The sequence below is a fragment of the Anopheles marshallii genome, chromosome 3 (genome assembly GCF_943734725.1).
Source record: "Anopheles marshallii chromosome 3, idAnoMarsDA_429_01, whole genome shotgun sequence".
Lineage (NCBI taxonomy): Eukaryota > Metazoa > Arthropoda > Insecta > Diptera > Culicidae > Anopheles > Anopheles marshallii.
The window spans coordinates 23,126-41,587 of record NC_071327.1 but is presented as its reverse complement, the minus strand read 5'-3'; the positions used below and the strand labels follow the sequence as shown (position 1 = coordinate 41,587).

Sequence of the window (18,462 nt, the reverse complement as noted above, 5' to 3'; positions counted from 1 at the left end):
ATGGATGCTGACAGTGTGCAATCAATGAGTGGCTTTAAACAACAAGTAGCCGCCGTGCCACAGTACGGATTAAAACTCAAGTTCAACCATGTCTTTAGCGACAACCGTAACCAAAACTTACGCCCATCGATCCGTCAGCTGCTTTCCATCGTCCCGATGGCTTTAAGGTAATAGTTACTTGAGTTCCTCTTATTGCTTAACAAACAAAAAGCATAGCTACGAGACACAACACAACTTTCTCTTGTGTCCGAAATGGTAAAATCCTCCGAAATTAGCTATTCACACACTACACATGTTCGCAGAAAACAGAAATAAGAATAAAGAAAAGCAAATTACCACCCCAAGTATCACTATATGAAGATATTAGTATCACTTTCAACTACACCCCAAACAAAACAATCCAGAGGATTAAGACCCGGCGAGTTGGGAGGCCACTAATTCGGCGCGGTGAAGTCGTGAAAATTGTCAGCCAACCATTTCATGCTTTTCGTAGCTGAATGGCCAGATGCGGAATCTTGCAGGAACACATACGGCCTACCATTGGCCACGCTAGTAATCCTTCACTATCGTTTGCAGCATCCTAATGTAGCCATAGGAATTGAGCCGGAGGCCTTGTTCAAAGAAGAACGGTGGCATATCGGTCAAGAAACCGGCGGTGCGAACGCAATCTTATTGTCGATAATGTTTTCTTCTTCTTACTACTATCTCGTAATCGCCGTTGCTTGCTTCCATCTCGCTCCGGATGGTTTTAACAGTGTTCAGAGAACACTACGCACACTCTATGATGTCCCGGTGTTGCTTTCCGGCGCAGATCATCATGATGCACGTGATTCGTTTACACAATTTGGGCGGGTTAAACATTTATGCTGTTCTTGAAAATTCATACTACTGAATCATATTTGTGAATCAGAATCATATTATGAAAAGTTTACCTGTTAGTACACAGCGTTAGCTTTCGATTGACGTACCGCTTGTATTGATGTGTCAAGACAATCACGAATTACCCCTGTTGCCACCTACGTTCGAATCGTATATTCTATTCCATTCATACATAGATTAAAATAAACTAAAAACAAATATTTTATAAGACAGAGGAAGTTATTTTAGACCAATTTTTCATCGTTTTGCTTAGATTTTGTGCTATAAATTACACGTATTACATGAAGGCTTTTTGGCTGGTTATTTTCTGTCAAAATCCGCACTTTGACGCAAAGATCCACTTGGACCGTGTAAGGTAGCGGTAATCGCTCGAGCGTGAAACACGGTGTATTCTGAATATGTATGGATTTCGCAATGAGAACGAATTTGATGATAAGAAAGGCGATACAACCCTAATGACGATCAAGACCATCGCAAGAAAAAGGACCACTCTACTGGATGACGGAATATCACGCAGCAACACGGCCGAGTACACCCGGGATAAGGTGGCCTTCCACTGTTTGGAGAAGGAAATGTCTTCAAACTAATGTGAATTGAATCTTAGATTAAGCTACCTCTTCAGTTGTAAGCAATACGGCCTGGCCGTACTAGTTGAATAAAAAAAACGATTTGATGATATTTTGTTTGCATTAAAAAAAAGTTTTCAGGTAAATGATTTTATGCAAGATACGTTTTGGTTACCATTTATCAGTTTGAATAGAATAGTTGAATAGTTTGACAATTAAAAGACACAGTGTTTTACGCTTGTGCGATTACCACCTCAGCGTGCGTAGAGGCGTGGGTATTTTTACATAGGCGTGGGCAGAGGCGTGGGCTTACGCGAAATATTTGAGGTACGCGGATTTCTCTGGGACGCAGTATTCGCGTATCTCGACTGTACATATAACAACAAAGCCGGCGATCAGTTGCGTGTAATAAGCGCCCGTCAACAAATTACAACAAATATTAGGAGCACAATTTGAATTATATGTCGAAATGTTTTTTAAATGCTTCGAAAAAAATCACTCATATGTACAGTAATTCTAATAAACTTTAGAAGGAAAAGATCAATGAAAAAAACACAATATAAAAACTAATTAATAATCGAGCATTGCTGGGATAAGGCAAAAGACAAGGAGGAAATGCCTTAAAGAATTCCTCAGTCAATGTATGGCTGATGGTACAGTTAAGAGTCGTTATAAATGTCGCTATCCCTTCCCATGAAGTTTAATGTATCAATAAATTAATATTCTACCTTTCATTCACAGATACATTCCATACTATTGGAGGGTTTCTCGCGAGGGTCGCCAAGTACTAATGGACTACTGGTACACGGAGAACGGCAAGCAGATCTACGGCGCTCCGCTCGGTGGCATTGGCGCCGGTACGATTGGACGCGGGTTCGCTGGCGAGTTCTGCCGCTACCAGATGAAGCCGGGCCTATACGAGTACAACACCGTACACGCCAACCAGTTCATCGTAACCATTAAGGACGAAGTTGGCGCCACTATATTTCATAGTCTGCTATCGACCTACAGGTAAGTGTGTGCGTCAGTGTACTTGTGAGTAATATATTGCTGTATTCATAAGCGAGTCCTTCGTCGACGACAACGACCATTAGTTCCAGGATTTTCTCCACCATGTATACCCCCTTAACCGCTTTAGCACCCACCCTTAGTATTACATTAGAGATCAAGCGAGCTAGCTCCAGGTTTATCAGAATCTTACTGATTGAAAATGTCACGCGACACAGGATTCAGTAGGAAATATGTTTGAGTACATGCTTTCCATCTTTCATCCTTCTATGAGCAGTTTGGTTTGATGTCGTTGTATACGAACTGATATATATGGTTTATCGAAACAGTTAAATGATGTCTTCACCATGTTTGCTTCTGTGATTGGCCGGAATCATACTCTAAGCCAGTTTTTTTGTATGCGTTTTGAAATTTTCAGGCTTATCCGCTTTCAGCTTCCTTATACAAATGGCAAGCCAAGTTAAGCCTATAAAAAAGGATTATATTGTTTCACTAATCAAATCTTCTGTCAGCTGCTCGAAAATTCAAAACAAACCATTTGGCTAGCTGGTTTGAACCAAGATTAGGGCATGTTTCCCGTATGCTAAAAATGTAAACAAAAATTGTTAAGAAAAAATCAAATCAGCTTATCATATTAAACCGATTTATGTATTATTTTGGTAAATGATATTTGTTGTACCGTTCGTTCGTTCTTTTCCAAGAATAACAAGAGCCTCAACCTCAACCTGAGGAGGTGCCTTAGGGATGACAAAAGTCCATCCAGTTTTTTTCTTTCTTTCTAGTGTGTGCACCTCACTTGCGGAAATCGATTCATTTAAAATTCTGTTTATTGTGCTTTGCAATGAAATCAAACGTACTTCGCCAGTTTGTATATTTTCTAGTTGACGCCATACCCTTAACTAAAACATTCCACTTTTGCTAAATTCTGCTTCATTTTACTTCTATTCATAACATATGAAACTCACATAAACCACTCGCTTGCACCCGTTGAAAACCTGTTCCACTAACGAGCACATGTCATCGTACCGTGGTTCTGCCAAACCGCGTTATTACAGCCGCCCAAAGAATCCACTCGGAAGCTGGGAAAGTGCGCTGGATGCTTCTAAGTGTAACTACACCGCACTGTACCCACGCGCCTGGTCTGAGTATGACCTGAGCGAACACGGTATTAGACTGGTACAGCGGCAAATATCACCTATCATTCCGCATGATTACAAGGAAAGCTCCTTGCCTTGTGGTGTTTTCGTTTGGATGATTGAGAACTTGTGCGACAAGGATCGTCAGGTAACACTGACTTTTTCCTTCAAGAATGGTACAGGTACGAAAAAACAAGATGCTGATGGAGGCAGTGAAACCAGCGTGTTTACACAGGGGAATGCTCGAGGCGTATCTATACGGCAAACAATTGCCGATATGCCATGTACATATTGTGTAAGCTGCCGTGGTTCATCAGAAATCAATCTGACTCGTTCCGTGCGGTTCGATCCGACTACCAATGGTGAAAATCTATGGAACGATCTGAAAGAGCATGGCCATTTGACTGAAAAATCCAACGATGAAACGCTTAAGTGTGAGTTCGATGTTTCGATTTTTTACCGGGGATCGCATACACAGTAATGAAACTTTTTTTTCTCGATTATTGCAGCAAAAGATGTTGCTGTTGCGGTGAGTGGGCAGATTCTAGTACAACCTGGAACCACATCTCAGCTGGAATTTGCCCTCGTGTGGGATATGCCAAAGGTCCACTTCCAGAAGCGTGGCAAAGAATATTATCGTTATTATACGAAATACTTCGGGAAAAGTGGTGATGCAGGGCCGATGATATCGGAGTATGCGCTTAACAATTACGGAAAATGGGAGCGATTAATCGATGAATGGCAGCGGCCAATACTGGACGATGCGTAAGTACGTATAACAACATACTGGACATTAGATATTTGACTAGAATTTCTCTAATCACTCGATATGTAGTGACCTGCCTGGTTGGTATAAAAGTGCAATCTTCAACGAATTGTACTTTATAGCGGACGGTGGCAGTGTGTGGTTCACGATGGACGACCAAACCGACCTTCCGTACGATGATCCTCGACTAGCGTATGGGCGTTACTCCTACCTTGAAGGTCACGAATATCGTATGTACACAACGTATGATGTGCACTTCTATGCGTCGCATGCAATAGCAAGTCTGTGGCCAAATTTGCAGGTAAGAGAATAATCTTTTATTAAGCATTGGAATGGTCTGATAAGCTTAGATTACTACAGGTTAGCATTCAGTACGACTATAAGGATAGTATAGAGCGTGAAATTACCGAGGGACGGAAGCATCTGTATGATGGGAAGGTGATTCCACGGAAGATTAAAAACTCTGTACCGCATGATCTCGGTGATCCTGGTAAGAAAACAATGGTTACAGTAACATGATAAAAGGAACGGGTTTAAAATGTTACCAATGTTATTCTATTTTAGCGGAAGAACCGTTCGATCTTATCAATGCTTATCCAATCCATGACGTGTCGGAATGGCGTGACTTAAATATCAAATTCATTCTGCAAGTGTATCGTGACTACTATACACTCAATAACTACGCGCAGCTGAGCGCGGAAAATGCAAGCAAATTCAGTTCGATTGAATTCATCGACAAGGAAAGCATATATGATACGTACATTCAAGATAATAGGAACAAACAAAATAGAGGCAACTCACCGGACGAAAATAAGGCCGAAAATCGTAAGTCGGCTTCGATGTACATCAATGAAACGAACGGCAAAGTGTATCTGATGGATGCACTCACTTATCTGAAAGTGATGTATCCTGCGTGTCGTTCGGTGCTTGAACGCTCTCTTGAATGGGACAAGGACGACGATGGATTGATTGAGAACAGTAAATCGCCCGATCAAACATACGACACATGGGTAATGGATGGTCCAAGCGCCTACTGTGGCGGATTATGGCTGGCTAGCTTACATTGTATGTCTGCTATGGCCGATTTGCTCGATCAAAGCGAAGATAGTGATCGATACAAGACAATCCTCAACAAGGGGCGTGTGTCGTTCGAGGAAAAGCTTTGGAATGGAACGTACTATCGATTCGATGCTCAAAGCGGTTCAAAAAATAGCATTATGTCGGATCAACTGTGCGGACACTGGTATCTTCGGGCCTGCGGATTTGACTATGATGTGTTTCCAAAGGAAAACGTTCGCCTAACGATGCGTACTATTTACGAGAATAATGTGATGCGATTTTGTGGTGGACAGCTAGGTGCGGTCAATGGGTACGTACCAAGTGGGCAACCAAACAAGGATGGACGCCCCGATACGTCCACCATCCAGGGTGAGGAAGTGTGGACTGGTGTAACTTATGCTCTTGCTTCGACAATGATACACGAGGGTATGTACGAGGAAGCATTTCAGACGGCTGGTGGACTTTATCAGGCGCTTTCGGAGCGGATCGGCATGAACTTTGAAACTCCCGAAGCATTGTACGCGGAACGACACTACCGTGCGATCGGTTACATGCGCCCACTCAGCATATGGTCTATGCAGACAGCGTGGGAAATGAAGAAGCTGCGTCGTGATTAAATTATTGCCATACGGCTGGTAGAATTGCATGCTTAGCACATGCATGAGTTGTCGCTAGACCTTATAATTGCTATTTTTTTATGAATGATTTATCGGAAGTTTACTTTCTTCGTATTAACGCTAAATGACGTGTATTGGTTTATATTCACCACTGTGGGGGTGTTCTATGTTTATCATTTGTAGGGATTTTTGAATATAGCGATTTCATCTAAAATAAGCATCGATTTAAGTTTTTACCCCTGACATTGTGAACAGTATACTACATAAATCTCTAGTCATTAGGTTTCCCGTATATCGTTAGCTTCATAGAAGTGAAAAATTTTACTGAAAACTATTGCGGAGGCCTGTAAGTTCGTGTACAATGTGTCTTAATGGGCTGCTTGCAATCGCCAAAAGTTTTGCGCTTGCACCGTTGTATGTATTAGACAGACAGAAAACATACATACATCATCAACAAAAATATAGCGTTTTGTTTTTCTTACTCAATTACGGTTATCCTTATGAACAATGCATAAGTAGCCATACGGCCTGACCTATCTTCAAGAAATAAAAAAACCATGTATGGTGTCTAAGCAGAAAAACCCTCTGCGTACTTCTCCTTTTGTGTTGATATTGTTGAAACCTTTCCTCACTCCAATGTAAAATTCGTGGTTTCTAACTCTAACCTAATAGCACATTTCTTTCATACCTGTTAACCATTACCTTGAGATTACCAAATCGATATAACAATGTACGATCCACTGATTCAGGTGTCAAATTCCTGATAGAATCAGCAAAGCAGAATACTATATGTTTGGCCTTGCGCACAGAATTACAACACGTTATAGCTAAGCTAGGTTTGTGCCGCAAATAAACCATATAGACATACATATATTTATCACCGCGAATGATAATGATGTGTTAATAGCTCTCATATATAGTGCACTACAGCTGTGAATGTTGTACAAATTGAAGATGTGGCCTAAATAGGTAACTTACATCACAACGTCTAATAAATACAAAAAAACTAATATTTACCAGCTTGAAATTTAATGTGCTCTTATTTTCACATTGCATAATTGAAGGGACATAATTTTTTAAAGATTTTGTTACAGCGACATTGTGTTTACCACATCAGTGTATTGGTCAAATACTTTTTATAAATTGCGATTTAAGACAGTCATTTTTGTAACTAGCTCCTAGCTCGGTTAAGCTCTTCCCTTGCACGGGGTTCGAACGGGTGGGCGGGGGCCAAGCGGGGTCCTTCCCTTCGCTTCCTAGCTCGGCTGAGCTCTTCCCTTGCACAGGGCTCTGTAATATTGTAACCTTTGAACTACCTTAGTCAAGTGATCTTGGCTTGTTAGTTGGGAATGAGAATGAAGGAAGAGAACAATAAAGAGGAGTCAGTCGTGTGAAGACCACGAGGAGTAACGGTCTATGTTGTGTGAGTCTACGATACTACAGGCTCCAACGGGTGGACGGCACAAACAGATAACACTCTTTTTAACACAGGTTGCCCTTAGCCAGGGTCCCTCTTCCGGTGTACTAAAAAAATATTCCGATAATCGTCCTTCTCGTTTTTCCTCTCTGGGGCCACCAGATTGTCGAGACTAGCATGACGAGAAGGAGACACAACACGGTATTTTGGATGTATCCCTGGGGATTAGACCTTGCTTTATTTGAAACCTTCTTAGTGTACACATTTCTTAGGATCATGCTGCTCTAGCGATTGCTGGCGTTTGTTTTGTTGAGCTTTCGTCCTATCCTAATGAGGAGCTTTTATCCGCCTGACGATATGCAATCTGCCCAACTCCTCTGCTGTCAGCGACAAGACAATACAATCGCTTTGCGGTCTTGGCCTACTACAAGAGTCCTCTAAACCGATCACGGTCGAGCGCCTACGTCTGCCAATCCATTATCCCGGCCTTTCTGGCGGACGCACCAACTTCTCAATTTGGGCATACAACTCTGTCCATGTGGACGATCTAAAAGAATATTACGGGCTGGATCGTCCAATGTCATTCTCATGATTGGATCAGCCCACCGGAGCCTGGTGAGTCGAATCCGTTGTACGACAGTGAGTTCGTCGTACAGATCGTAGAACTCGTCATCGTAGTTGCTCCTGCATGGTTCTTCCATACATGCGATGATGATGTTCTGCAAAGTTGTACAGAATAAAAGTCTACAATGTTTTTATAGGGTGCGCATATTTTTACGCCACTATTACATACTTTTTACCAAGATCGAGAAACGCTCCATAGAACAACAATTATTACAAACAGTAGAACGTCCATTCCATTGTATATCAGGTAGGTCAAGGCTATGCGAGAGGTCAACGTTTTTTATACTAAAAGCTATTGTTTATTATCATTATGCAACATTTTCCAAGGAGTTTTACAAGATAAATTCATTATGAAAGAAACTCTCGAGCACGGTATAAACACATCGAACTAGAAACTGTCATTTTTGAACTCACGGATAATACGCCCGCCAGTTAATCAAGCCCAGATAATCGGCGTTCTACTTCAACATTATATTTGGCAACCTTGTTTCTTTTTCATTTAGATGTGTCAAAAATTCGATGTTGGGTAGGAAATTAGCAGATCATTCTCTACTCAAATGCAAAAGTTTCAAAGTAAACAAACGGGACAAACGTTACGGAACAACGTAAAAGCTAACATTCTCAACAAAAAAAAAAAATGATTTTTAAAAGCTCAACGCGTGTTTTAACTGTACATCATCGATCTGTTTGGCAATGGGTAAGTGCGACTACCAGAATGTTGTGTTCGAAACCGAACCAACGGCAAACAGAGTTAATGGCTAGGAGCTTACCGAAACGAATGCCGCTGCCTGGTGTACAACACATTGTCGTAGTTTCGTCCGGAAAGGGCGGAGTGGGTAAGACAACAACAGCTGTGAATCTGGCCGTCACACTTTCTCAACATGGCAAGTCGGTGGGGTTGTTGGATGGGGACATATTTGGCCCATCCGTTCCTCGGATGATGAACGTTTCTGAAGAACCGCTAGTAGATGAACAAAACAGAATGGTTCCATTGCTTAATTACGGTGTTAAATGGTAAGTGGTATAGTGTAACGCAACAAAATATCCGGTAACAGTGTATTTTATCATTCTTTGTTAGCTTATCTATTGGATTGCTGGTCGACTCGGGACCCGTAGTTTGGCGTGGCCCACTTGTAATGTCTGCCATTCAGCGGCTACTGAAAGGTGCCCTTTGGGGACCACTAGATATCTTAATCGTAGACACACCACCCGGAACTGGCGATGTACATCTTTCTCTCAGTCAGAACGTACCCATCGACGGAGTGGTGTTGATCAGCTCTCCCCAAGCAGCAGCCCTAGATATTACCAAAAAAGGAGCTCAAATGTATCGAATGCTTCAGGTACCGTTGATCGGTTTGGTGGAGAACATGAGCCACGTCGTGTGTGATAAGTGTTCGAACCGAATTGAGTTGGCAGAAAATGTGATCGACATGTACGTAAAGGAACTTTCGATCGATGTCCTTGCGCGTGTTCCGATCGAAAAGGACGTTATGAAGTGTAGCGACGCTGGGACGCCCGTTTGTTTAAAATTCCCCAACTCCCAGCTAGCAAAAGCGTACAGCTCAATCGCAACTAAAGTGATCCAATTTTTAGCTATTAAACAGAAACCATAAGATACTTTATTTTTTCTTACTCTTCTTTTTTTCCTTCTTCATCTTCATCACTGCCTTATGGTAGGCCTTTTTCTTCTGCTTTTCCAACGATTCGACGTATTTGCGCTTGTTGAACTTCTGGAACTCTGCATCCGCCAACAGTTCGTCGACAAGTGATTTCGACTTGAGCCTCTTGACGCCTCGTTCGTTGAAGTGATCCAATGGGGAATCGATTATCTTGCCGATTTCGAAATATTTCGGCGTTTTTCGTTTATCAAGACGTTTGAAGGATTGTTTCGGGTCTAATATGGAGCGCATCTTCATCAACGTTAGTTCGTTTTGAAGTTCAGGCGTGATTTGCGGGGCAGCCATACCGAACCAATTTCTGCCTTTTGTTTTTTTACGTTCCAGCTGCAATTTTCAAACAAAAAGCATAATATTAGTAAAACTTAAATTCCAGTTTGATATTTGGCGGATAGATATTGATATCACATATCATTAATCAGATTACTAAAGAAGGCATCAACCGGTAGAACGATCTCACACAAACTTAACTAGACCTGCATCCATTCGAATCCCTTGTTTAAAAGGATCATGTGGAACCATGGCACCCAGTACATTGTTATGCTCTTTAAACGATGTTTCTCTGTACCAGGTCCGAGCGATACATTCGAAACAATCGCCTCATTTAACATGAAACAACCGTTTCACTTATATCAAGTATTCTTTCCCATTGGCCTTACGGCGGAATGCAAACCTACAAGCAAAATGAATCACGTTCATTCCACCAAGATTACAATGAGCGTACAGTATTAGATGGATACGGGTTTAGCCTGGATAAGCTAGCGGAGTATCAAGGTGACCGTTTCAGCTGTCGAATATATCATCAAATGAAATTGTGGAAGATTAATCACCCAACTTCCAACGTATCTTACTCTGTTCAGCTTCCTGAAAGCTTTGTCCGACAAAGCTAAGTTTGCAATATCTTCTTTCTTTTCAATGCTCGGTGTTAAAACAGCTCCTTTTAGCTGTTTCACGACGTCTGTTCGACACAAATCATAGTCACGATGCTTTGTTTTAGCCCTCGAAGAGGTACTTGGTTGGGCAGCAGCGGTCGTAGTCGTTTCCCTGTTCTCATGCTTTCGCTTCCACGAAACACGGTCCAATTCGCTGCCAACATCTTCATTCAGTATTTTTAAAATACTTTGACCGGGTGAAGGAAGCCCTATAAAATATCGTTATGAATATTTCGTTCATAAAACCTTCGGAACGTTTTGCCTACCTGCATAATCTTCGTCGTCGCTTTCTTTCGTTGCTGCCGAACCAGAATCCCCACTATGCGTTGTACCATCGAATGCGTTAATGAATGTTTCCGGTAATCGGGGAACTGATACAGTATTTGAACATCCATTTGCCGTACTGTCCCCTACCGAATCAATTACAAAAAGATCCATTTTTGTTATGGCGTTCCAAACTATCCAAGTACCAAGCGCATTCTACAACTAGTGATGACAGATCATGATTATTGGGACAGCACATGGCTTGCGACTTGTCAAACCTTGGAAAACATCGTAAAACCATCGATTGACTGTACAGCCCATACCCGAGATACGCGGATAATACGGTCCAGAAAAATCCGCTTATCTCGCATATCCGCGTATCTCGAGTTTCCTCTAAAATATCGTTTATAAGTCGTATTAAGGAATCGAATTCTTTTCCCACGTTGCGAAACACATTCAAATTTATACTTATACGTTTATTTCAAGGATTACAATAAAATGTAAGGTCGCCTCCACACGGACCGCGGTCGCCGCGGTACACGGATTTTCCCGAGTTACGCTAATTTGAGATACGCGAATCCCAAAATTTGGCAAAAGATTTGGTAGTCGCCCCTTTAGGGTTTGAAGCTACCCTGGACATATTTGTTGCACTACGGGCTCGAGTTGGTAATTGATAGGTAAACATTAAAATTTTATGAGGTATGTTTTAATTTTTGTTTCCGTGACTGTAATAGTTAAAAACAATGGTGGTTATGAAAATTATGACAAAATAAGGAAATATAAAAAAACATAAAACCATCAGCGATTAACTTCTAATATATTTATGATTTCAGGATGGTTATCATATAGTTAACAACATAACAATTTTTAAATATTTAACTTAATATCTTTAACGAAAAAAACTTTGTTGAAACATATTTTTATTGAATTTTGCTCAATTTATTAGGATTATTCCCTTGCATAAATATTTACTACATCTTAAGATAAATTTTAACAAAAATTTCATGCTTCACGGGAGTAAAATCTTTAAGTAGTAATTCTTCAAATTAATAATAAAATACATGTATAACATTTTTTTCTTAACTTACACCTTACTTCCCTTTAATCACAGTTTAAAACTACCATTGCAACAAGAACCAAAAAATAAAAACACTTTCATTTTTATTTTATTTTCCTTCATGACTACGCTCAGCCCATAGTCTCATGTCAAATTTTTGTCCAGGGTAGCTTCAAACCCTATAGGGGGGGACTACAAAAATCTTTTACCCAAAAATCTTTTACCAAAACATTGATTGTGGTAAAAATTTACGTGATAAAAATAACAATTATAAATGTGCTTCGTAACGCGAAAAGAAGAAATCGAGCACTGAATATTAACTATAAATGATATTATAAAGGGAATCCGAGCTACGCGAATTTATCTGGCACACATTATTCGCGTAACTCGGTAAATTACTGTACAACAAATCTCCGCAGATTTTATTTCCGGATTCGACTTACGCGGATTTTCCCGGGTTATAGCGGGTCGCTATAATAGCCTATCTCGCAGACTGCCTGTACATGATTTTCTTCTTTCAGATTTTGTGAAAGAATTATGATAACCGTACCCCAATAAGAGTTTTTGATCTGTGCGAATCTGACTAAAGCAAGTAAATTTTTCCAATTGCAAAATCAAATTTTTAAGTAGGGAGATTTCTTCAATAATTTAAAATTCATTTTAAAAAAACTACAACGATTTTAAATAGTCAAAAAAAAAAATTAAAAATTATATCAATCTTCCGGGACAAAATACTCTTCGCATACAGCCTTGAGTTTGCATACATCCCGAAGTTATGTTGCGTAGCTATGTAACCAGCCCGATATAGCTAGTAAAATAACATATTAATACAACTACTATACTACTTTCAATCTTCTTTAAATTGTTTATTTGCCTTAATCGCGCGTGTAGTCGATGTGAATTTTACATCATCATTATTGAATGTAATGTCTACTTCTCGTTCGAGAAATTTTGTTTTACTGTTTGTTTAGGATCATGGAAACTTTTATGTTTTATTTCGCAACGTGGCAATATACAAGTAAAGTGCTTGTGTAACCTCAATGTATGTACAATGATTGAGGTTGTGACATTTAAGTCTATTTACATGTATCGATTAAGAAAAGCTCGGTATCGTAATCTGCCGATTATTCTAATGGATGACAATTGGAAAGGATACCAGGTGACACTATCGCTTCTTTGCTACTAACTTACTCATGTTGTTACTATTTAAACCATCGGTTCACCTCAAACGAGGTAATAGTTGCTCTTCGCATTTTGAAATATCTACTATTGTTTGGAGAATCCTGTGGTGCAAGGTGAATACTCTTTTTAACTCAATAATGAATTATTGGCAGGGTGTATCTACGCGTGAGATTTGTCGGCTTCAGAGTTCCGCTATGTGTTGTTATGTGTGTCATCACTTAAATATGTTTGTAACGCCTTATAATGAGGAGTGTATAAATTGATGTAGAATATTAGAATTGCCATAATTTTTTTTACATACTATCTTGTGTTTTTTACTTTTCCTATTATTATGTTCCATCAACCTTGTCGACATGATCTGTTTGCCCTCAATACTTGGTAGCAGAGCCTTACTGATTGAAAATAAAATCATGGTACCAAATGCGAGTCGGTCAACAACAAACAAAGCATGAAAGGAAACATGAAATTACATTAATCATACTTGCATACGCTGATGAAATGCACCTATTTCTTAATCGCCATTAATTTAATAATACCTACCGCTGTACCACAAATTCTGCGGCTAAATTTTGTTAATCGCATGTTTAAATTTATTTTCGAAATGTTCACTTTTGTTACGATTTCCTTTTAAACGAAAGCATTGAACATAAAATGTAAGTAAAAAACCTATTTAAAGCTATTAGCTCTAACTGAACCAATTCTATTCAGTGGGACAGGAGAGTTTTACAAATTATGTGTTGAAATTCATTGTACAATATTTTCAAACGAATGGTGTTGACATCATCGCAATATAACTATTCACGGTCCAAAAATATTGAAAATAGATTATTTGTAGAACGAGCATAACTATGTGTTTACAGTTGCTTATACCATACGTTTCTATATGAGTTTCGTTCAAGACCTTTTCTTTGAGTCTTATGACCTATTTGCTGGACAGAGAAGCACAGGTGGCACCGGATTATGTATTTTTATGAATCAAGGATGATGAACAATTCAGCCCACAGTATAGCCAAAATGAAGTAGCTTTATCAACGAATCATGAAAACATTGACAAAGTAAAGGAATTTTTAACAATGTGCAGCCAAGAACTGCCCTAATACTACTACACTATTATTACCTTACAAATCTTACATAAAGTAATGCATTTACCATAATTCCATGGGTGCCCAGTCCATGCTTTCCGCCGTAAATGAAATTTTCTCCCTTTGTGTAAGTGTATGTGTCTGTGTGTGGGAGGGGTGTTACACGTTCTCTTCTAATCGATCGCGGTCGCTTAAATGAATTTGCATTCGATTGGACATTCTACATTCCGATGATAACGTCTCGAGGTTTTTCCTCCATCTCGATTACTTCCTCTTTATGGACAACCTGTTGGGTGACTACTTGCTGAGTTGCTTGTTGTTGCTGCTGGTTTTGATGCAATGGAGTGGTTTGACCTAAATCAGATGTTTTTGTTATTTGCAAAAAACAACTTACACATTAATAGAAATATGCATAACGTTGGGGGGGAGGGGGGGGGGATAATCTTTACAAAACGTACCATATTTTTCATGAATACCTCGATGCCTCTTTAGTGCGAAACGATCAGCAAAAGAGGCCGAACAGATGTCACACTTGAAAGGTTTTAAACCGGAGTGCACCTGTAAGTAAGCGTCCACAAACCACAAATGTTAGTCATAGCTGGAAGTTTATTCTAAACCACACTCATCTACGTACTTTTTCGTGATTCTTTAAATGAGCAGCCTGGCTGAATGCAGACTGACAGCGGTTGCATTTGTACGGTTTTTCTCCGGTGTGTATACGGCGATGATTCCAAAGTGTGGCATGACGAGCAAAACCTTTGTCACATACCTGCAATAACATACCGATAACATAAAAGGTCGATGTAAGTGTTTAATTAACTGTGTCTTATTTTAACCATCCTCAATCAATGCGCTAAACGCACATACCTCACAAACGTATGGTTTCTCTCCGCTGTGAGTTCGCTCGTGGTTCTTTAAGTGTGGCGACTGTGAGAACTGCATTCCGCAGGTTCCGCATCTAATATGACGAATAAAGTAAAGCAAAATAATCTGTATTAGTCGTCAAGTCATGATAAACCCTTTTCCATAGCAAATCTTTCATCTACACTTACTTGTACGGTTTTTCGCCGGTATGTATGCGCATGTGATTCTTCAAATAAACCGCCTTTGCGAATGCTATACCACACACGTTACACTTGTAATTTTTCTCACCCGTGTGCAACTTCTTGTGCGACCACAAACTGGAATAGCGCGAGAACCTTCCTCCACACGTGTTGCAAGTGAACGGCTTTTCAGGTCTAAAAAACACTCACGCAAAATAAAAGACAACATAAATCAAATATTAATAGCATTCATTGTCTCAAATGGGTAAACTCGCCCGGATTTTGGACGTTTGTTAGTACGATTGAATGGAATACCCACTGCTGGTGGATTTGTGATGAATGCATTAGCTTCTTCTGGGCAGCACCAACAATAATTACACCAGAACCGTTACATTTGTTACATTTTGTTACAGTGGCGGCGTTTCGTTTTTTCACCGGGTGGGCATTCTGTTGTGTTATGAGCGAATGCTCTGCCTTGATCGTGTTCATCTGTCCCGGCATCAGTGAATCCATCGACGAGTTACTATTGGATGCGTTCGGTATTTCGCCGATTTCGAACTTTATGTCACCGTCCGGTGCAACGAAGATTTGTGTCGCTAAAACATATGTATATAATTCGATAAAATTGATCAGCAGAACAACAAACATATGGTCATGCTAATGCATACAAACACTTACTTCTGGCCACAGGTTGTGCACCATCATTGTTGATGCAGGTTTCGCAACGGATCAGCTTCGGCCCCTTTCGCTTTGGGTTGCTATGGATGGGCCCGTTGCAGGAGATACACTTCTGCGATTTGTCAGCCTTGGTCGTATGTGTTGCAACCTGTTGCTGTTGCTGCGCTTGCTGTTGTTGTTGTTGTTGCTGCTGTTGAGCTTGCTGTTGGGCCTGCTGCTGCTGTTGCACTTGCTGTTGCGCTTGTGCTTGAGCCTGTGCCTGGGCTTGCTGTTGCTGAGCGTCCTGGGCATGCTGCAGCTGTTGCTGTGGTGCCGGATCAAGCGCCTCCGTGGCGACAATCTGAATCTGACCAAGGTTTTGACCCGTTTCGGAGATGAGATTTTGTGCCTGCACTAAATTCTGAGCTTGCGTTACTACCGTTATGGCATCCGATGTCGTTTCGCCATCCTGGTTGTGGGTACGCTTGTGGTGGTTCAGCAACGTAAGGTGATTAAACATCAAACCGCACACATCGCACTTGAAACTGATGTTGGAGATGGTGTTCTGGAATTGCATGCACCACAACGGAGTAAATCTTTTATTATCATAAAATTGCCATCAATGCTTACCGTGATGGGTTTGTTGACGACAAGCTGTCTGCCATCCACAGTAATCCCGGTAACGCCATTCGGAATCGGCATCTGGTTAACCAGCGCACAGTTTGCATAACTGAATGGTTGTAAATATTGTACCGTCTTTGTCTCATCGGAAAGCTGCGCCAGGTTCACGGTGCTCAATGCCTGTTGGAGATTCAACCAATTAAAAAAACACATTAGGGAAGTTTCGTCTGTTAGTTGGTGTTGGATGAATATAAACGCTATGCCAACCGTCAGCCACGGTTTACCTGCGACGTTGGCGTTAGCTTTTGTATCATATTCACATTGGCGTAGAACGTCGAAAATTCCGGCGCCTGCTGATTCGTCTTTTGGCCCTCCAGCTTGTTGCCTTTGTTGATGTCGGCAGTGGTCGTTTGATACTGTATACCGATCGGAGTGCCCGTTGCTGCTTGGATGTTGTTTGTAGTAAACATGACTTCTAGTGCGCACGCAGTGCTGCGAAAATTTCTACACCCGTCCGTGCGATGTAGATAGTTTAAGCATAATTTCTGGACACTCGATTATAACCTGCAATTGTCAAAAAAAAAAAAAAACAAACCATGATCAGCTCTTAGAAATGGATGGAAAATCTATTACAACTCTAATGTATCTGCTCACGAAAGCTTTAATTTGCAGATGAAGCGAGCAAATAACAAGTTAGAGGGCTTGCTTTTGTAATTCGGTTTCCCATGCATCTTCCGCTTATCGTATTTGAATAATTTGAATTTTTTCAGCAGTGTTCCCTCTGACGAGATAAGATGCATCATATAAATCGTAAATAAACTGTAAACGGGACGACCATCAATGAAGTTGTGCCAAAGCGCGCAAGCACACACATGCAAACAAGGCATAGCACGCACGAAAGAACAGGAGAGAAGAGGTCATGATCCTCGTTTGCTTCAGTTCCCATTTGCTCGTTTCTTACTCATGCACACCATATACGCAGTTTCGGCGTATTTTTGACATTCTTTTATGTGACATTCTCACAGAATTTAGTGCGCCAAAAAACCATACCGTGTTTTTGCTTAGATGCACTTAAAAAAAGGACGGCAGTGAATGCACATCTTCCTGTTAATGGGTAACAAGTTCGTGATCTGTCTTCTTCAGACGTGGGTTTTCACTTAAACAGAGTAAGAGAGGCAACAGAAACATAATACTTCTCTAGAATAGCATTTTTCTTTGCACCGAACAACTGACTCGAATGAAAATGCAATACCACTTATTCAAAGGAGAAGACAAGACGAGACGAGGCAAGCCCAAGACAAAACGGCGCACGCGTGAGAAGCACCACATCACTCCCGCTCTATAGCTTACTTTGTCTCTAAGTAGAGCGAAGAGTTCGCACAACACCACTAACGAAACAATCACACTATCCGTTGCGAGGTGAGTGACGAAGACAAATCGCTAACACGCACACTAACGTACGCCGCGACATGTCCGTCGATTCCGTTTGTATTCGTTCCTTCCCTTTTCTTTGCAAAATTGCTTTTCTTCGAAAGGAGACAAAAGTAGAACGCGCGCTTCGCAATGCGAACATTGGCAAAAATATGTCCGCTCAAACACAGAACCATACCATAGCACGTTGACCAAAACAGCGAAATCGCGCCTAACGCTGGGATTTGATAGCATCAAATAGGGATGGAGAGTATGCTTGGTGGCATCGCATCACCCGATTTCGTCGATGACGCTGATGCACTGATGATTGAGCGACACTAGTTTTCTAGTGCTTTCGATTTGCTTGTTCTAAGCTATGAGATGGAAAATTTGCGCCCTGAGCGAGCTTCGGAACATTTCAAATCACCACTAATCGCACGGTCACACGCGAAACAAGTCAGGCGTG

General features: G+C 40.8%; 4 protein-coding genes and 1 non-coding gene across 6 annotated transcripts; 2 read left to right on the top strand and 3 right to left on the bottom strand.

Annotated features, from left to right (window-relative positions):
* LOC128711267 (non-lysosomal glucosylceramidase) lies at positions 1 to 6,031 on the top strand. Of its 2 annotated transcripts, none has more exons than XM_053806133.1 (7): positions 1 to 167; positions 2,187 to 2,454; positions 3,444 to 4,023; positions 4,099 to 4,354; positions 4,425 to 4,656; positions 4,716 to 4,845; positions 4,920 to 6,031. In XM_053806133.1, the coding sequence occupies exons 1-7, from the start codon at positions 1 to 3 to the stop codon at positions 6,029 to 6,031; spliced, it is 2,745 nt and encodes a 914-aa protein (XP_053662108.1). The 2 variants fall into 2 exon arrangements, with proteins under 2 accessions (XP_053662108.1, XP_053662110.1); XM_053806135.1 differs by having other exon boundaries at positions 2,187 to 2,456; positions 3,509 to 4,023.
* A 2,678-nt stretch (positions 6,032 to 8,709) lies between these two features.
* LOC128716073 (iron-sulfur protein NUBPL) lies at positions 8,710 to 9,685 on the top strand. The gene is made up of 2 exons (XM_053810995.1): positions 8,710 to 9,086; positions 9,151 to 9,685. Exons 1-2 carry the CDS (start codon positions 8,710 to 8,712, stop codon positions 9,683 to 9,685), a joined length of 912 nt encoding a protein of 303 aa, XP_053666970.1.
* Positions 9,686 to 9,691: 6 nt separating this feature from the next.
* On the bottom strand, positions 9,692 to 11,140 carry LOC128711284 (deoxynucleotidyltransferase terminal-interacting protein 2). Its single transcript, XM_053806151.1, has 3 exons — positions 10,947 to 11,140; positions 10,600 to 10,889; positions 9,692 to 10,075 (listed from the first exon to the last, which is right to left on the bottom strand). Exons 1-3 carry the CDS (start codon positions 11,116 to 11,118, stop codon positions 9,692 to 9,694), a joined length of 846 nt encoding a protein of 281 aa, XP_053662126.1. The 5' UTR covers positions 11,119 to 11,140.
* Positions 10,162 to 10,559, bottom strand: LOC128716570 (small nucleolar RNA U85). The gene has a single exon (XR_008410053.1). It is a non-coding gene; the product is annotated as a small nucleolar RNA U85 (small nucleolar RNA).
* Positions 11,141 to 14,485: 3,345 nt separating the features above from the next.
* Positions 14,486 to 17,056, bottom strand: LOC128711139 (zinc finger protein 83). Its single transcript, XM_053806002.1, has 9 exons — positions 16,871 to 17,056; positions 16,596 to 16,766; positions 15,987 to 16,530; positions 15,628 to 15,904; positions 15,318 to 15,503; positions 15,133 to 15,223; positions 14,900 to 15,034; positions 14,724 to 14,823; positions 14,486 to 14,619 (listed from the first exon to the last, which is right to left on the bottom strand). Exons 1-9 carry the CDS (start codon positions 17,054 to 17,056, stop codon positions 14,486 to 14,488), a joined length of 1,824 nt encoding a protein of 607 aa, XP_053661977.1.
* Positions 17,057 to 18,462: the final 1,406 nt, after the last annotated feature.

Excerpts from the sequence above, each read along its gene's own strand:
- LOC128711267 (XM_053806133.1), top strand. The coding sequence starts at position 1 with ATGGATGCTGACAGTGTGCAATCAATGAGTGGCTTTAAACAACAAGTA. Across the intron at positions 168-2,186 it reads ATCGTCCCGATGGCTTTAAG|ATACATTCCATACTATTGGA; the intron begins GTAATAGTTACT and ends TTTCATTCACAG. Across the intron at positions 4,846-4,919 it reads GCATGATCTCGGTGATCCTG|CGGAAGAACCGTTCGATCTT; the intron begins GTAAGAAAACAA and ends ATTCTATTTTAG.
- LOC128716073 (XM_053810995.1), top strand. The coding sequence starts at position 8,710 with ATGATTTTTAAAAGCTCAACGCGTGTTTTAACTGTACATCATCGATCT. Across the intron at positions 9,087-9,150 it reads CTTAATTACGGTGTTAAATG|CTTATCTATTGGATTGCTGG; the intron begins GTAAGTGGTATA and ends ATTCTTTGTTAG.
- LOC128711284 (XM_053806151.1), bottom strand. The coding sequence starts at position 11,118 with ATGGATCTTTTTGTAATTGATTCGGTAGGGGACAGTACGGCAAATGGA. Across the intron at positions 10,890-10,946 it reads CGACGACGAAGATTATGCAG|GGCTTCCTTCACCCGGTCAA; the intron begins GTAGGCAAAACG and ends GATATTTTATAG. Across the intron at positions 10,076-10,599 it reads CTTTCAGGAAGCTGAACAGA|CTGGAACGTAAAAAAACAAA; the intron begins GTAAGATACGTT and ends TGAAAATTGCAG.
- LOC128711139 (XM_053806002.1), bottom strand. The coding sequence starts at position 17,056 with ATGTTTACTACAAACAACATCCAAGCAGCAACGGGCACTCCGATCGGT. Across the intron at positions 15,504-15,627 it reads TCATCACAAATCCACCAGCA|ACCTGAAAAGCCGTTCACTT; the intron begins GTGGGTATTCCA and ends AGTGTTTTTTAG. Across the intron at positions 15,224-15,317 it reads ACCGGCGAAAAACCGTACAA|ATGCGGAACCTGCGGAATGC; the intron begins GTAAGTGTAGAT and ends TCGTCATATTAG.